This window comes from Staurois parvus, unplaced genomic scaffold (genome assembly GCF_062004578.1).
Source record: "Staurois parvus isolate SC_StPar_1 unplaced genomic scaffold, SC_StPar_1.0 ptg001357l, whole genome shotgun sequence".
Classification (NCBI taxonomy): domain Eukaryota; kingdom Metazoa; phylum Chordata; class Amphibia; order Anura; family Ranidae; genus Staurois; species Staurois parvus.
In genome coordinates, this window is record NW_028319153.1 from 475572 (window position 1) to 495179 (window position 19608).

The following is a 19608-nucleotide window of genomic DNA, read 5'->3' on the forward strand; positions in this document are numbered from 1 at the left end:
AAGGTACGTTTGGAGAAGAAGGGGCACAGAATTTAATGAAAAGAACCTCTGTCCAACTGTTAAGCATGGGGTTGGATCAATCATGCTTTGGGGTTGTGTTGCAGCCAGTGGCACAGGGAACATCTCACGAGTAGAAGGAAAAATGGATTCAATATAATTTCAGCAAATTTTGGATGGTAACTTGATGCCATCTGTGAAAAAGCTGAAGTTAAAGAGAGGATGGCTTCTACAAATGGATAATGATCCTAAACACACCTCGAAATCCATGGGGGATTACATCAAGAGGCGTAAACTGAAGGTTTTGCCATGGCCTTCACAATCTCCTGACCTCAAAATAATTGAAAATCTATGGATAGACCTTAAAAGAGCCGTGCGTGACAGACAGCCCAGAAATCTCAAAGAACTGGAAGACTTTTGTAAGGAAGAATGGGCAAAGATACCTCAAACGAGAATTGAAAGACTTGGCTGGCTACAAAAAGCGTTTACAAGCTGTGATACTTGCCAAAAGGGGGCAGTACAAGATATTAACTCTGCAGGGTGCCCAAACTTTTGCAGACGCCATTTTTTTGTTTTCTGTTATTTTGAAAGTGTAAATGATGGAAATAAAATCTAACTTTTGTTGACATATTATAAGAATGTCTAATCTGTAATTTGATGCCTTTTGGAGATTTTTCCATCTTTCCTTGGCTTCTTTATGCACATTAATACAAATTTTTAGCTGGGGTGCCCAAACTTTCGATCCCCACTGTATACCATGTTCACCACCACCCCTCTGTCCAAGTATACCACGTCTACCACCACCCCTCTGTCCAAGTATACCACGTCCACCGCCACCCCTCTGTCCAAGTATACCACATCCACCGCCACCCCTCTGGCCAAGTGTACCACATCTACAGCCTCTCCTCTGTTCAAGTGTACCACGTCCACAGCCACCCCTCTGTCCAAGTGTACCACGTCCACAGCCACCCCTCTGTCCAAGTGTACCACGTCCACAGCCACCCCTCTGTCCAAGTGTACCACGTCCACAGCCACCCCTCTGTCCAAGTGTACCACGTCCACAGCCACCCCTCTGTCCAAGTGTACCACGTCCACAGCCACCCCTCTGTCCAAGTGTACCACGTCCACAGCCACCCCTCTGTCCAAGTGTACCGCGTCCATAGCCACCCTCTGAAGTAGTGTACCACGTCCACAGCCACCCCTCTGTCCAAGTGTACCACATCTACCACCACCCCTCTTTCCCTCTTGGATTCTGTACATCCTACGGGTGCCCGTGCCACTCAGTGTCCTGTCCTACTCTGTCATCAATCTCAGGGGAAAAACAGGACTGGAGGTGTAAGGGAGAGCCTTCTCATCAGTTTGGCCTCTACCAGGTACCTGTCACATTTTTGATGAGTAGCATTGTGGCTTAATAGTGTGGGACTGTATAGGTAGAGTTCCATAGCATGGAGCATGGTTGTACTGGGGCTACCTATAACTCTTCCAGTTCTGTCCACCAATTATACAATGTAAACTTTGCCCACAAGGCAAAATGGTGCTGTTGAGCTCAAAGGTCATTTTTAGAAAGGTCAGGAACCCTTAGACCTCCCCATAGATTGTTGAAGCCCTACTGAGCACATAAGGGACGTAGACAGTTTATGGCTTTTGGATCTCCATATAAAATATAAAACATTAGTTTGGAGTTTCTTTAGATACCTATTTGGAACAATCACCGGTGGGATCTCAGAGAGGTAAAGGAGTTTAGGGAATATGGACCACTTAGTTAAGGCTATTTAGCCAAATAAAAGAGATGAAGTGAGATTTCTATTTGTGAATTAACCAATTCAATACCGGGCAATTTTACACCTTCCTGCCCAGGCCAGTTTTCAGGTTTCAGCGCTCTCACACTTTGAATGACAATTGCGCGGTCATACAACATTGTACCCAAACTAAAATTTTATCATTTTCTTCACACAACTAGAGCTTTCTTTTGGTGGTATTTAATCACCGCTGGGGTTTTTATTGTTTGCTAAATTAACAAAAAAATCCCAAAAATTTTGAAAAAAAAACACGTTTTTCTTTGTTTCTGTTATAAAAGTTTACAAATAAATAATTGTTCTTCATAAATTTAGGCCGAGATGTATTCTGCTCCATGTCTTTGGTGAAAATAACCCAAATTACGATGTATTTTTTAGTTTGTAGGAAAGTTATAGAGTTCACAAACTATGGGATAGATCTGAATATTGATCAATCCTGAAGTACTGACGGCCAATCTAATTTCTTGAGGTCCAAGAATGTCAGAACAGTACAGATATCCCCAAATGACCCCTTTTTGCAGAGTAGACAGTCCGACGTACTTCATAAGAGGAATGGCGAGTTTTTTGAAGTTGTATTTTTTTGTCATAATTTTTCGGAAAATGAAAAAATTCAAAAAATTATTTTCACTATTTATTTTTTACATATTGTCACCAGTGCAGTACAGCGTCATCATATAACTGGCATAGCGGTGATCAGGGACATTGACTGGTGACAGTATGAAAAAAAAAAAATATATATATATATATTTTATTTTTTTATTATTTTAAATTTTTTATTACATTTTTTTAAAAAAAAATTTCATATTTTACTATGACCAAAGTAGTACAATGTTACCATAGTAACATTGTACTACTTTGGGGAAGTGATGAGTATTTTTTTTTTTTTTTACACAATTGGCTTATAGCAAAGAATTACTGTCATGTGACCTGCTGTGATTGGTCACAGCAGGTCACATGGTACCGGCAACGGGGGCCGGTACTCAGATCCATCATCGGCCGTGTCCGAGGTACACGGACGGTGACAGATCGCGCCGCTGCACGGCTCTGCAACCGCGCAAACTGCGCATGTGCGGGAGGACGCCAAATGGCGTATACCCCGGAAAGCTACAGCATTTTTGCGGCCGCCAAACGGCTATAGGCCGGGCGGCTAATGGTTAAGGAAGAAATCTCCTGAAAAATCCAAGGATAATTTTGTTTGAATAGTGTATGATACAAAGGGGTTATATATGATACAATGATGGCCAAAAATATTGGCACCCCTGCATTTCTGTCAGATAATGCACCAATTTGCCCAGAAAATTGTTGCAATTACAAATGTTTCGGCATTCTCATGTTTACTTCTTTTGTTTGTATTGGTAGGACACAAAAAAGTGGAGCCAAATCTTACACATTCCATGCAAAACCCACAAGATGGACTGGACAAAATTGTTGGCACCTTCTCAAAATTGTAAGAAATAATTGCATTCCAAGTTAGTCATGCTCCTGTAATTTGTAATTAAACTCATCTGTATCAATTGACAGATCTTAATGTTCCTGTGTCCACTTTGCGCAACGTTGTCAAGAAGTTGACAGCCCATGGCACTGTAGCTAATCTCCCTGGACGTGGACGAAAGAGAAAAACTGATCAAAGATTGCAATGAAGGATTGTTCCAATAGTGGATAAAGAACCTCGATCAACTTCCAGACAAATTCAAGCCGACCTTCAGGCACGGGGTACAACTCTATGGTAGAAGACCCAGAAGGAAATCACTGCTGACACAGAAACACAAAAAAGCCAGGTTGAAGTTTGCCAAAACCTACCTGAGGAAGCCAAAATCCTTTTTGAAGAATGTGCTGTGGACAGACGAAACAAAATGACAGCTTTTTGGTAAAGCCCATCATTCTACTGTTTTCAGAAGAAGCAAGGAGACCTTTAAAGAAAAGAATATAGTCCCTACAGTCAAACATGGAGGAAGTTTACTGATGTATTGGGGTTGCTTTGCTGCTTCAGGCACTGGATTATCTTGACCGTGTTCATGGCGTTATAAAATCTGGACTACCAAAGAATTCTGGGGTGCAATGTAGGCCCCGGTGTCAGAAAGTTGGGTCTCCGTCATGGGTCTTACAGCAGGACAGTGACCCAAAGCACACATTAAAAAGCACCCAAAAATGGTTTCATACAAAGCGCTGGAGAGCAGGAAAGCCAGCAAAGAGTCCAGATGTCAATCCCATAGAGCTCCTGTGGAGAGATCTCAAAACAGCAGTTGGGAAAAGGAACCCTTCCAATCTGAGGCACCTGGAGCAGTTGGCGAAAGAAGAGCGCTCCAAAATTCCAGTAGAGAGGTGGAAGAAACTCATTGATGGTTACAGGAAGCCATTGATTTCAGTTATCTTTTCCAAGGGATGTGCTACCAAATATTAAAGTGAGGGTGTCAATAATTTTGTCCAGTCCATTTTTGATGTTGGAATGTTTCAGATTTGGCTTTTTGTTTCTCCGCTGTTTTATGTCATACCAATACAAACAAAAGAAATAAACATGAGAATGCCTAAACATTTGTAATTGCAACAATTTTCTGGGAGAAGTGGTACATTATCTGACAAAAATGCAGGGGTGCCAATATTTTTGGCCATGACTGTATATACCGTATATTATTCCCAAGTATTAAATCTTGGATCGCCATTGTCTCCCACCTGAGATGTTTATTCTGCTCTATATATTGCTACTACTATACTCTGATCTTCGGGTGGTCCTGAAGAAGCTTTATCAGAAACGCGTTGAGTTGGGAGGATCTACGACTATTGAGTTATATGAAATGTATACATTGTATGCTTTATGCAATCGATTTATTGGTTTGTTATATGGGATCTGTAATCAGCTATGAGAGACTCTGGCTATGGTAGAAGCTTATGAATTTGTAGGATCTCAGAGGTCCATCTACATTTTAACTATGTAATAAAAACTTGTATTCTTTTTTTTAAACATTTTGTAATGTAATCTTATTTGTACCAGTAACGTCCATACATATTTTTCCAATGTTTCGGTTATATGATATATTGGATGTGGTACATAGGTGGAAGCCAGATTCCTACCTATATGAGTATTGGGTCTGAAAGAGTTAGAGTAGTGTGGGGCTAAGTTTGATTGGTAGCCAGGGGCAGACTGACCATTCGGACACTCGGGCACTGCCTGAGGGCCTGGGGTCAGTAGGGGGCCCCATGAGATGCCCCTGGTACCTTTCATAGGCTTTTTTGGGAGTGGTTTGAATGTGGGCGAGGACACAGGGGCCCCATGATTCCCTATTGTTAGGGGGCCCCATGGGTTTTCACCCCGCCCCTGTTGGTAGCACTTAAAATTTTGTATATTTTATATTCCAAAAGGGTGCTGTAGGGAGTGGCAGGACAAAGTCAACCAGTGCCCAGGGTGAAGATGCCAAATTGCAACCCCACTGCCTTCCCAAACACAAGAATAACCCAACGCATTGGTGCCAGTGGATGCTATAATAACCCCCAGCATTGGTGCCAGTGGATGCTATAATAACTCCCAACATTGGTGCCAGTGGATGCTATAATAACCCCCAGCACTGGTGTCAGTGTACGTAATAATGACCCCCAGCACAAGTGTCAGCGGACACAATAGTAACCCTCAGCCAGGGGCGGACTGACAACTCATGGGGCCCCCAGGCAATAGGGGATCATGGGGCCCCTGTGTCCTTGCCCACACTCAAAGCACACCCAGAAAAGCCTATAAAAAGGTAACAGGGGCATTTCCTGGGGCCCCCTACTGACCCCAGGACCTTGGGCAGTGCCCGAGTGCACAAATGGTCAGTCCGCACCAGGGGCGGACTGACAACTCATGGGGCCCCCGGGCAATAGGGGATCATGGGGCCCCTGTGTCCTTGCCCAAACTCAAAAAAGCCTATGAAAAAGGTACCAGGGGCATCTCATGGGGCCCCCTACTGATCCTGGGCCCTCGGGCAGTGCCCAAGTTTCCAAATGGTCAGTCCGCCCCTGGTCCGCGCTTGCCCTCAGCACAGGTGTTGGTGTATGCAGTAATAACCCCCTGTTCTGATGTCAGTGTATGCCATAAAAACACCTAGCACAGGAGTCAGTGGACGCATTATTAACCCCCTGGATTGGTGTCAGTGGATGCTATAATAACCCCCAGCAATGGTGTGAATGGATGCCATAACAACCCCCAGCACAGGTGTCCTCGGGTGTCCACTCCTGTCATTTAAAGCTGGAGATCCGAAAGCTCATGGGCTCTAAGCGCCCCCTCTCCACAAAAGGCCTCTGCGCCCAGGGCACGTCCCCCTTTTGCCCACCCCTTGTCCTGCCCTGGCTGTAGGTGTCCAGAGTTTTGCAAATGTTTGATAATGACATCAAGGGGTTTCATGAAAGTGACGAGTATGTCTTCTGTGTACATTGTGAATGCCCTATTCCGAATTGCGACTTCTGTTAGATCCAGATGTCATCTGATAATACACACCAGGAGTTCATTACAGAGAGCAAAAAGCAAAGGGAACAGAGATAGATCTTATGCCCACCCTTCCTGTAGTTCCTATGTAGTAGGCAGATGCCTGACTGACCCCTCCCACAGCTCTGCGCCCTGCATATACAGCACAGTGATGATGTCACTGCTACATTTACAAGGTAATATCTGGGCTTCCCAAAGCATTTGGTGCACATGAAGTGGGTTTATAGTCTTTGGGGCTATTGAGGAATAATTATTCAAATAGAAGTTTGTAACCTGGAACTTGGCTTTAATTTACCTAGAGATCTAATTGAATGTATTTTAAGCTCGGTAAGAGTCTCCTGGGTAGAGGCTGCTTCCCTCAGAGGTCTCTAAGAGACAATATAACCCTTCCAGACTTCGGAGATCCTCGCTGTGCCGTAGAGCTGAGACCCCGTGTAGCATTGCAGACATCTAGACGTGTCATTGTTGTATCACATCACACACAAAGCTCCGCATGAGCTCCTAGAAGGTAAATGTTCCTCCATCCATCCATTATATCAAAGGCTGTAATTGCTAATCGTTCCCCAAGAACATGCTAGTTCCCTGGCTGAGCCAACTCTTTAGTACTTTCTAAGTCGTGGACATTTATGCAGCTCAGGAGGTCTGCCGTCACTTGCTGCATGCTTGTTGTGGATCCTTGAAGCATAAAGCTCTCAGATTCAGAACAAGCATGCAACTAGGCAGGAGGGATGGTTGGTCAGCGACTCGATGGATTCAAGTTCCAACTTGAATGAAGGTCTCCTCCAGCCTATGAATCTGCCTCCAGGTATTGTCCCTCTCAGGGGGTTATAAGGCAGACATTAAGCCATGTGCAATGCTACATTCACATGAGAGTCTAAATGCAGCCGGGGGGGTGATCTCCGGCAACGATCAGTAGTTTCTTGCCGGCGGCTGTCAATGCTGCCTGCAGTCACTGATATTCTGTACACGTCAATGACATGTAACTACTCATCCACGCCAGGAGAAGCATTTTTTTGAAAGCTTAAAGTGAAATATTAAAAATGTCTAATTCCTTGAAATAGCATGGCTGGGGGGTGTCCTAACCCTGCCTGTGAAGGGGCGCGCCTCTGTGATGTACGGAAAGTGCTGCAGCAGCTCTGACATTTGCTAAGGAAAAAAAAGATTTTCAGCCAGAAAATAACATTCACTGTTGGCTTCTTTTCTTTACTTGCCGAGCGGGCCAATTCTGACACTTCTCACACACGTGTACAAATATACATTTTTTTTCTTTTTGCTACAAAATGACTTAGAACCCCCCCCCCCCCCAAAATTAAATATATATTTTTTTAGCCCTACAGAATAAAATGATGGGTGTTGCAATTTTTTGTCATGCAGTATTTGCGTTAGGGTTTTTCAAACACAATATTTCTTGGAAGAAATATACTTTAATAAATGTTATTGCACATAAACACAATATATTACCCCAATATTTTGGTAAAATATAAAAGATGATGTTACGCTGAGTAAATAGATACCTAACATGTCACGCTTTAAAATTGCATATGCCCATGGAACGGCGCCAAACTACAGTATATTAACCTTCCTAGCAGTAATCCCGAGTGTGGCTCGGGGTTAATTTACAGTACCAAAATCGGAAACCCCGAGCCACACTCGGGATTATACTGTAGTGCTTGTCCTGCGATCCCCCGATCCTTACCTTGTCCTGCGATCCCCCGATCCTTACCTTGTCCTGGGATCCCCCGATCCTTACCTTGTCCTGCGATCCCCACCTTGTCCTGCGATCCCCCGATCCTTACCTTGTCCTGCGATCCCCTGATCCTTACCTTGTCCTGGGATCCCCCGATCCTTACCTTGTCCTGCGATCCCCACCTTGTCCTGCGATCCCCCGATCCTTACCTTGTCCTGCGATCCCCCGATCCTTACCTTGTCCTGCGATCCCCTGATCCTTACCTTGTCCTGCGATCCCCCGATCCTTACCTTGTCCTGGGATCCCCCGATCCTTACCTTGTCCTGCGATCCCCACCTTGTCCTGCGATCCCCCGATCCTTACCTTGTCCTGCGATCCCCTGATCCTTACCTTGTTCTGGGATCCCCCGATCCTTACCTTGTCCTGCGATCCCCACCTTGTCCTGCGATCCCCCGATCCTTACCTTGTCCTGCGATCCCCCGATCCTTACCTTGTCCTGGGATCCCCCGATCCTTACCTTGTCCTGCGATCGCCCGATCCTTACCTTGTCCTGCGATCCCCACCTTGTCCTGCAATCCCCCGATCCTTACCTTGTCCTGGGATCCCCTGATCCTTACCTTGTCCTGCGATCCCCCGATCCTTACCTTGTCCTGCGATCCCCCCATCCTTACCTTGTCCTGTGATCCCCACCTTGTCCTGCGATCCCCCAATCCTTACCTTGTCCTGGGATCCCCTGATCCTTACCTTGTCCTGCGATCCCCCGATCCTTACCTTGTCCTGCGATCCCCCGATCCTTACCTTGTCCTGCGATCCCCCGATCTTTACCTTGTCCTGCGATCCCCCGATCTTTACCTTATCCTGCGATCCCACAATCCTTAACTTGTCCTGTGATCCCCCGATCCTTACCTTGTCCTGCAATCCCCCGATCCTTACCTTGTCCTGCGATCCCCAGATCCTTACCTTGTCCTGCGATCCCCCGATCCTTACCTTGCCCTGCGATCCCCCGATCCTTACCTTGCTCTGCGATCCCCCGATCCTCACCTTGCCCTGCAATCCCCCGATCCTTACCTTGTCCTGCGATCCCACGATGTCCTCCGGCCGATGCCGGCATTCGTCTTCTGGGGTTTGTCCCGAGTGCTTTGTCCTGCGCCCTGCCTGCACGTTTACCGTTCTTTCTGCCTGGAAACTTGAGAACATTCATGGCGTCCAAAAAGCGTCCCTTTACGTCAAAAGCGGTTTTAGACCGGCTAGAGAACAGCGATAGTAAATTAGAACCACTTGCAGAATTGAGTGATAATGATTCGTGGGGGAAATTCCTCATCAGACACTGAAAACGATTCTGCGACTTTGCTCAGTGATGTGCGAACTTGGCGCTCTATTTCACATTTCAGTGTTTTTGGTTTGATTATATTATTGAATTAAATTTATTATATTTTTATTTTTTATAATTATTTATTTTATTATAATTTATGATTTCGTGTTTCAAATTTTATCATCCCCGGGATGTTTACTAGACTCTTGTTTGGACAGATTTCAGTGAGTTATTCCTAAGAATTACAGGCCTACAATATAAAACAACAAATTTCCATGCAAAACAATATACCGCTTTGACATTCAAAAATATTGATTAGTTAGACCGCCAGGGAGGTCAAACACCTTTTGCAGCATACCAGCTTAGAGATACACAGGAGGTCTGGTGCTAGAATTGTTGCTCTCGGTCTGATGTTTGTGACGAAACCTCACAAATGTGGTGCGGTCACATCATTACATATGCAAGACTTTTGTATGCGTTCACATTTGAGCTTAGGAACAGGGGGACGAGTGCGCTTAAATTTTTTTTCTTATTATTTATTTTATTTAAAACTTTTTTTACACTGAACGACATCCCTTGTGACAGCCATGAGAGGTCCTCTTTATGGACAGATTAGGGGTCTAATTAGACCCCCCAAATCTCTCTTTTGGCCTCCAATGCAGCTGATTTAATACAGATCGGTCTGATCGGCTTCTTTCCTGGCCGCGAATGGCAAAGTAAGCAAAGAGCCGAGACCGGAAATGACAAAATTCTCACTGCTTCCGGTTTCTGAGGTCACAGAGAAGGAGGAAAAATGTGAGTTCCTCTCTTTCTCTGTGTAGTACAGCCTTTGCCGCCGGTCGCAGCGGTCCCAGGCTCCCCAACCGGACAGGAGAGCCAAGGAAATATGGTGGCATTGGAGGACCTCCTTCTACCACCCACAGCAGTGATCGCCCACTCAGATCACTATTGCTTAACCCCCCTGGCGGTATTCCCGAGTGTAGCTCGGGGTAAAGTTTCAGTACCAAAAGCGGTAACCCCAAACTACACTCGGGCTTACCATGCGGCATTGCACAGGGATTCCCTACAGCGCTTACCTTGTCCTTCGCTCCCGTGTTGCGTCCCCTGCAGCGTCCCCGGCCATCTCCTCCGGCCGATGCCGGCATCCGGCTTCCGTGTTCCGGTCCCTGTGACGTTGTTACGTACGGGCGCCGGAACCGGCGGCAAATTTGAAAATTTTAAAAAAATGACATTTTTTTTAAAACGATTATTTCATAGCAAAACATTCCTGTATCAAACCATTTCACATACATTTTGTCCCGAGTGCTTTGTCCGGCGCCCTGCCTGCATTTTTACTGTTCTTTCTGCCTGGAAACTGAGAAAAGTCCACGGCGTCCAAAAAGCGTCCCTTTAGGTCAAAAGCGATTTTAGACCGGCTAGAGAACAGCGATAGTAAATCAGAACCACTTGCAGAATTGAGTGATAATGATTCGTGGGGGAAATTCCTCATCAGACACTGAAAACGATTCTGCGACTTTGCTCAGCGAACTTGGCGCTATATTTCACATTTCAGTGTTTTTGGTTTGATTACATTATTGAATTAAATTTATTATTATTATATTATTATTTTTTATGAGTATTTATTAAATTATAATTTATGATTTCGTGTTTCAAGTTTTATCCTACCCGGGATGTTTACTAGACTCTTGTTCGGACAGATTTCAGGGAGTTATTCCTAAAAATTACAGGCCTACATTAAAAAAAATACATATTTCCATGCAAAAAAATGTACCGCTTTTGGTAAAAAATTCCTGACCTAATCATACCGCCAGGGAGGTTAAAAGCCCATTACCAGCTGTAAATGTTGATATTGGGATAAAACAATGTCGTGCAATATCTCTTATTTAACAAATCTACTGTGCTATGATACTCAAAATGTAATAAAAGAAAAAAATTATATATATATACACAATATGGCCAAAAGTATTGTCCTCGCCCTCCAAATCATGTGATTCAGGTGTTCCAATCCCCTCCATGGACACAGGTGTATACAATCAAGCCCCTAGGCATGCAGACTGCTTCTACAAACATTGGTGAAAGAATGGGTCGCTCTCAGGAGCTCAGTGACTCCAAGCGTGGTCCCGTGATAGGTGGTCATCTGTGCAATAAGTCCATCCGTGACATTTCCTGGCTACTAAATATTCCACGCTCAACTGTTAGTGGGATTATAACAAAGTGGAAGCAACTGGGAACAACAGCCACTCAGCCACCAAGTGGTAGGCCATGTCACATGACAGGGAGGGGTCAGCGCATGCTGAAGCGCACAGTGCGCAGAAGTCACCAACTGTCTGCAGAGTCAATAGCTAAAGACCTCCAAACTTGGTGTGGCCTTCAGATGAGCCCAACAGCAGTGTGTAGAGAGCTTCATGGAATGGGTTTCCATGGCCGAGCAGCTGCATCCAAGCCTTCCATCACCAAGTGCAATGCAAAGCGTCTGATGCCGTGGTGGCCGTCCCCCGTCAAAACACAATAGCACAGCAAGGAGATCGCTGTACCAACATCGGATAGTTAGTACAGCGGCTCCTCCTGAGCTGTCAGGTTTTTTTTTTTTTCGTTCAGCCCGCTGGGTTAGAAGTGTGTACTAGGCTTAACACTACCCTCTACCAGGACTGACAATGCTCCTGTCCGAAGGTGTCTCCGTTACTTCTTCAAAGCCAGAGCGGAAACACTCAAAGAGAGGAAGTGTGTTATTGGCCATATCACCAGGTGAAAATGAAGGAAAAAAGCCCTAAAAAAGAAAACTAATGCAGCTATACCATCTACTGACTGGTAAGCTGCAATATATTACAGTTTTATTTTGGGGTTTAGGTAGGCTTTAAAGCCCAGCTGAGTGTTTTATTATTTTTGGGATGTAACAATTCTGCCTAAAAAGTAAGTAAAAGATATGTTTCAATGTATATGCTTTAAATAATTTTTTTTTTTTAAATTTCAGTGCTGCAACCCATGGTAAATAGCTCCATGTGAGCAGCATGCTGGAGATACAGACCACTGTTGTCACACAGTGCAATCTCCAGTGGTCAAATACGCCCCCCCTGCACAGCCGTCCAATCAACAAAGCTTCTCAGAAAGCATTAGCGTTGTGGATTGGAGCACTGTGCAGGGGGCGTGATGGACTACAGGAAATCCAGACCTCTGCACCCTGGGAACAGAGGTTAGGATCTCCTGCATGCTGCCTGCACAGGATTGCCTAGTACACATGGGCTGAATGTTTAATAGAAACCGTCCGACATTTAGCCCGTTTGTAGGGCAGATGTTCTGACAGAAGCTGGCTGTTCAGCTAAGCTAAAGTTTCGGTATTGCAATTTTTACATAGTTACAGTGAGGAACAGAAGTATTTGAACACCCTGCGATTTTGCAAGTTCTCCCACTTAAAAATCATGGAGGGGTCTGAAATTCACATTGTAGGTGCATTTCCACTCTGAGAGACAGAATTAAAAAAAAAAATCAGGAAATCACATTGTATGATTTTTAACGAATGTATTTGTCTTGCACTGCTGAACATAAGTATTTGAACACCTAAGAAACAGCAAGAATTCTGGGTCTCAAATACCTGTTACTGTGCCTTTACTGTGCCACCTCGACTCCACTCATTAATCTAACTTAGTAGCACCTGTCTGAGCTCTTTAAAGACAACTGTCCACCCCACAGTCAGTCAGACGCCAACTACTACCATGGGCAAGACTAAAGAGCTGTCAAAAGACACCAGAGAAAAAATTGTGGACCTCCACAAGGCTGGAAAGGGCTACGGGGCATTTGCCAAGCAGCTTGGTGAAAATAGATCAGCTGTTGGAGCAATTGTTAGAAAATGGAAGAGGCTAAAGATGACTGTCAGTCTCCCTCAGACTGGGGCTCCATGTAAGATCTCACCTCATGAGGTATCACTGATGATAATAAAGGTGAGGAATCAGCCCAGAACTACAAGGGAGGAGCTGGTCAATGACATGAAGAGAGCTGGGACCACAGTTTCAAAGGTCACTGTCAGTAGAACACTACGCCGTCATGGTTTCAAATCATGCATTGCACGGAAGGTTCCCCTGCTCAAGTCATCACATGTCCAAGCCTGTCTGAGGTTTGCCAATGACCATCTGGATGATCCAGAGGAGGCATGGAAGAAAGTCATGTGGTCAGATGAGACCAAAGTAGAACTTTTTGGTCTAAACTTCACTCGTCGTGTTTGGAGGAAAAAGAAGGATGAGTTGCATCCCAAGAACACCATCCCTACTGTGAAGCATGGGGGTGGTAACATCATGCTTTGGGGGTGATTTTCTGCGAAGGGGACAGGACGACTGCACTGTATTAAGAAGAGGATGAATGGGGCCATTTATTGTGAGATTTTGAGCAACAACCTCCTTCCCTCAGTCAGAGCATTGAAGATGGGTCGTGGCTGGGTCTTCCAACATGACAACAACCCGAAGCACACAGCCAGGATAACCAAGGAGTGGCTCTGGAGTGGCCTAGCCAGTCTCCAGACCTAAATCCAATAGAACATCTTTAGAGGGAGCTGAAACTCCGTGTTGCTCAGCGACAGCCCCAAAACCTGACAGATCTAGAGGAGATCTGTGTGGAGGAGTCGGCCAAAATCCCTGTTGCAGTGCAAACCTGGTCAGGAACTACAGGAAATGTTTGACCTCTGTAATTGCAAACAAAGGCTTCTGTACCAAATATTAACACTGATTTTCTCAGGTGTTCAAATACTTATGTTCAGCAGTGCAAGACAAATACATTCTTTAAAAATCATACAATGTGATTTCCTGAATTTTTTTTTTAATTCTGTCTCTCAGAGTGGGAATGCACCTACAATGTGAATTTCAGACCCCTCCATGATTTCTAAGTGGGAGAACTTGCAAAATCGCAGGGTGTTCAAATACTTCTGTTCCTCACTGTACATTGGTCCAGCTTGGATCAACGTACTAATGCATATACCACACCTGGCGATGCTCCTGGAAGCTGAAAATCAATGTAGTGGGCCCTTCTACTACAGTGATCTCCACTAGTTCCCAGGAGGACAGGAGGTCGCTTGCTCAGGGAGCACTTTGCACTTTCTTGATGAATGCAAACAGGGGCGGACTGACCATTTGGAAACTCGGGCACTGCCCGAGGGCCCTAGGTCAGTAGGAGGCCCCATGAGATGCCCCTGGTACCTTTTTCATAGGCTTTTTTGAATTTGGACAAGGACACAGGGGCCCCATGATCCCCTATTGCCCGGGGGCCCCATGAGTTGTCAGTCCGCCCCTGAATGCAAAGCATTCTCCAATATGACAAATTAGAGAGGCAGGGTGGTGACATCACAATCTCCACCTTGTCCAATAAAGAAAACTTTGCATTCATTGAGAACATGCAAAGCATTCTCTGAATGGTGACTGCGTGGAGAACTCCTGCGTTATGTAAAAAGCAGGGCAGCTTCTTGGCATGGGGACTTGGAAGGTAATGGAGGTCATTGGAATAGGGGAGTAGTATAAACAAATGGCAACCACCCCAACCTTTAACTTGCCATAGGAGCAAGGAGCACATGGAAGAATGACGCATGTGAAAAAAACTATAAAAAATTCCCAGCTTACTTACCGGCCAGCCTGCAACAAACCGTATTAACCCTAACAGTGCACAGGGTTTAGTCTGCACACATTTGCAAATATATGTGCAAGCTGCAGAGGCCACGTCACGGTACCCAAGGGTACTGCAGTCCTAACTCTATATATTTTGAGTGTCTCCAAAGTTGGAGCACATACACTCACTGGCCACTTTATTAGGTACACGTTGCTAGTACCGGGTTGGACCCCCTTTTGCCTTCAGAACTGCCTTAATTCTTCCTAGCATTCAACAAGGTGTTGGAAACATTCCTCAGAGATTTTTGTCTATATTGACATGATAGCATCACACAGTTGCTGCAGATTTGTCGGCTGCATGTCCATGATGCGAATCTCCCGTTCCACCACATCTGAAGCCAAGAGCCCTGAGCAGCAGTAAATCATTAGCAGATCGGCCTCTACATTATTGGAATAGTGCCTAAAAATAGAGAGCATCTGAGTATGTGCAGAGCAGGAGAAACAGTGTTTTACTGGATTTTACACGGTATATTTGAATGTTTTACATAGCTATACCTGCAAAAGGGGTCAGCCTGAAGTGATCTAACAGGATTTAATTTTTTGACTAATGTTCCAGTTTAAGAAATGCAGCTGCTGTCAGCACTGTATATAGCATCAGCTACATACAGTATACAACGCTGTGCTCAGCAGCAGTTAGGGGACTTCCCGTTTTGTTGCCAGAACAAAATTGTGTTGCACATTTACAGGAAATCTTGTACCCTCACCGGCCACTTTATTAGGTCCACCTTGCTAGTACCGGGTTGGACCCACTTTTGCCTTCAGAACTGCCTTAATTCTTGGTGGCATAGATTCAACAAGGTTGAGTTGAGTTTGGTCCATAGTGACATGATAGCATCACGCAGTTGCTACAGATTTGTCAGCTGCACATCCATGATGTGAATCTCCCGTTCCACCACATCCCAAAGGTCCTCTATGGGATGGAGATCTGGTGATTGTGGAGGCCATTGGAGGACAGTGATCTCATTGTCATGTTCAAGAAACCAGTTTGAGATGATTTGAGCTTTGTGACATGGTGCGTTATCCTGCTGGAAGGAGACATCAGACGGTGGGGACACTGGAGTCATAAAGGGATGGACATGGTCAGCAAGTATACTAAGTTAGGCCATGGAGTTTAAACAATGCTCAATTGGTACTAAGGGGCCCAAAGTGTGCCAAGAAAATATCCCACACACAATTACACCACCACCCTGCACCGCTGACACAAGGCAGGATGGATCCATGCTTTCATGTTGCTTACGCCAAATTCTGACCCTACCATCTGAATATTGCAACTGAAATCCAGACTCATCAGACCAGATAACTTTTTTCCAATCTTCTATTGTCCAATTTTGGTGAGCCTGTGTGAATTGTAGCCTCCATTTCCTGTTCTTAGCTGACAGGAGTGGCACCCGGAGTGGTATTCTGCTGCTGTAGCCTATCTGCAATAAGGTTCGACATGTTGTGAGCTCAGAGATGGTATTCTGCATACCTTGGTTGTAACGAGTGGTTGTTTGAGAACAAGTGTACCCAATAGAGAGGCCAGTGAATGTACATAACAATGGAAGATAAAGGGCAAGTATGCCTGGAGGGAACCCACCTTTCCTTAAAGGTATAGGGACGCACTGGACACCCAGCAATAGGCACTGCTACTACAGCGATTTCTGCTGCCTTCCAGGTCCTGTGTTGAGTGGCTGCACTGCTGTTTACTAAACACAGGAGGTCACATGCTCAGCATGGGCAACATTCAGGGAACACATTGTATGTTGTATGTTCTCAATGGATGTACCTTGTCTAATTGGACAAGGCAGAGATTGCAATATCACTGCCCAACCTCTGCACCTTGCCCAATCAGAGAACACTATGTATTCGCTGAGACAATGCAAATTGTCCCCAGAATGGTGCATGTGCCAAGCAAGCAACCTCTTGTAGTCACAATGCAGTAGAGAAGTCCCTTGACACGAGACCCAGGAATTATCAGCAATAACTATAGTAGCAGTGCCTACAACAGGGATTTCCAGCTTCCACGGGAATCCCACAGGTATATGTCCATACTTACGTTGGCCTAAGCTGGACAAATGTAACTATGTAAAAATTGCCATACCTAACCCTTAGTTTTAAATGGACTATGATCATAGTACAGCAGTCCAACCCTAAAGAACCACTGGTACATGGGCAAAGCAAAACTGCAAGGAACATGCAATCGGCAAAGTCAAAAACAACATGCCAAATAAAGTTTCACAAATAGCTGTATAGAGTGGACATTAGACCTCCCATCTCTTTTGACAATCACCATACTAGCTACACCGTATGCTCATTTACACCTAATGAACCCTAAGGCGCTCCAGTAGATGGGTGATTTGGACCAACCTGGGCCTAACATGCTGACTGGTTACATTGTTTCTTTTTTACAGGAGGCTGGACAACCACCAGCAGTGAGGAATAATTCCTAACAGTTGGACCAAAACCAAATCTCCAAAATTGAATTAAGCTCTTAAAAATAATTATACGATTCTTAAATTTTGATTCAAGATGCGATGGCAATGGCAAACCAGACTTTTTTTAGTGGCTTTGTCTTGTTAGGATTTTCGAATGAGCAGCTTTTACTTTCCTTGATGATCCTTATGACTTATACTATGATTCTAGTTGGAAACCTCACCATCTTTAGTGTCATCAAGATTGACATTCATCTTCAAACACCTATGTACTTTTTTCTCAGTTACTTATCCATATTAGATGTCTGTTACTCTTCTGTTACCCTCCCGGCTATGTTGGTTAATGCCATAACAGGCAATACAAGAGTGTCCTTCAACCTTTGCTTTACTCAGCTCTATTTTTTTGTTTCTCTTGGTGGGTCTGAATGTCTTCTTCTGGCTGCAATGGCTTACGACCGATATGTGGCAATATGCGACCCTCTTTGCTACCCCGTAGTCATGAACAAGACATTCTGTTCCTATTTGGTTGTAGGATCTTGGTTTTTTGGATTCTTGAACTCTGTTCTTCACACGGCTTTGACATCCAAGCTGACTTTTTGTAGGAATCGGCATGTAAACCACTTTTTTTGTGATGTTCCACCAATGTTGAATGCTTCTTGTGCGGATACTCACACCAGCCAAACGTTACTCTACATAGTCAGTGTTTTTCTCGGCATGAGTCCTTTTGTGTTCGTCATTGCCTCCTATATTCAGATCATTTCAACCATTTTGAAAATCCACTCAGCTGCGGGCAGAAAGAAGGCCTTCTCCACTTGCTCCTCCCACCTCATTGTGGTTACAGTATTCTACATGACTGCCAACTTCAACTACATTGGTCCAAAGCCTGGGGAATCCTTTGATATCATACGACTATCTTCCATTTTGTACAGTGTTCTCACCCCACTGTTCAATCCCGTTATATACTGTCTGAGGAATCAAGAGGTACAACGTGCCTTGAAGAAAGCATTTACTGGGAAATATTCTGCTCTAAAATAATTATTTATCATGAAAATAACATTTGTATATCTGATGAACCACTTTTGACCTTTTTTCAAAGTCAAACTCCCTCCTCAGTGACCCCATCTTTTTTTGAAGACCTTAAGCTGTATTTCATGCCTCTCTTTTAAAGCCTAACAACCCCCTAAAACTGATTTTTGTTTTTGCCTATACCTCTTTCCCACCCCCCCTCTAATATATCCTGTCACCCTGTCCTTTGTAAAGTTTTCCTTACCTGATGAAGCCATTTATACTCACCTGGGTCCCCCTATCCAGGTCCCTCACTGATGCCGCTTGCCCTGCTAATCTATTCTTTGTTAACCCGTTGTCCAGTTCATTTCATTCCCATCGGTCTAATGTCATCTCTCTTCAGGATCCTCAGAGGACATATTTTGGGGGTCCAAAACTGGTAGCCAAAGCAACTTTTAAGACTTTGCAATCACAGTGGAGGAAATACCATTAAGGGTCCAGTTCACTTCTAGTCCATTCACATTGTTTTCTCAGGTCCTGATGAAGTGGATAGTTTATGATGTCCGAATCTTGTTGGATACTCTTTTGATTCTCTCCCTGACCTTTACTAGAATAAAGTCATATCTGGAGCAATGTATAAAAAATCCATAATTTGAATTCATCTTTAATGACATAAACTAAGAAATTAATTAAAAATGATCTTTTAGATCATTTTCAAAAGACCCGAATAGAAATTAATATAAAAAATAGTTTGCAGAACATTCCTAAACATTCATACTTCCACTGGTCAAAATTTTCAAAGCTCGCTCATGAAGACTGGCTGATTCGTCCCTTGAAATGCTCAAGCTCTCGTAGATCATGACTAACTACAAATTTACAATGGTATTAAAAAATAAATACATCATCTACCAGAGGACTTTGGATTTTTGAATTAGCTACATCCATTGCCGGGACAAGGTCATCTAGCCCCCCCCCCCCAAAAAAAAAGATGTATGAGCATTATGTTTCATATGCAGCATGGCAAATATCTGTAAAATGTCCTTTATCCCAGGATCCACCTCATCTGGACATGTCAGAGTTGAGGAGGAACCTAGGGGAAGTGGACTTAACAGTTTTGACAGGCATACAGCATCACAGATGTTGGATGCTGCAGGGTTATGGGAACGCAGTGTAAGGCCCCCCCCCCCCCCCTCACTGGAGATGCCACTGACATTGACCACTGTGCAGTGTTTGCTTATTTTTTTATAACCTAACCATGCTTTAAACTTCTCCACAACTTTATCCTTGACCTGCCTGGTGTGTTCC

General features: G+C 44.4%; 1 protein-coding gene across 1 annotated transcript; it reads left to right on the plus strand.

Moving 5' to 3' along the window:
- The first annotated feature begins 17400 nt into the window (after positions 1 to 17400).
- On the plus strand, positions 17401 to 18333 carry LOC149436415 (olfactory receptor 5V1-like). Its single transcript, XM_089661638.1, has one exon. It carries the CDS (start codon positions 17401 to 17403, stop codon positions 18331 to 18333), a length of 933 nt encoding a protein of 310 aa, XP_089517764.1.
- Positions 18334 to 19608: the final 1275 nt, after the last annotated feature.

Bases quoted from the DNA above. Each gene is read 5' to 3' on its own strand.
- LOC149436415 (XM_089661638.1), top strand. From the start codon at position 17,401: ATGGCAATGGCAAACCAGACTTTTTTTAGTGGCTTTGTCTTGTTAGGA.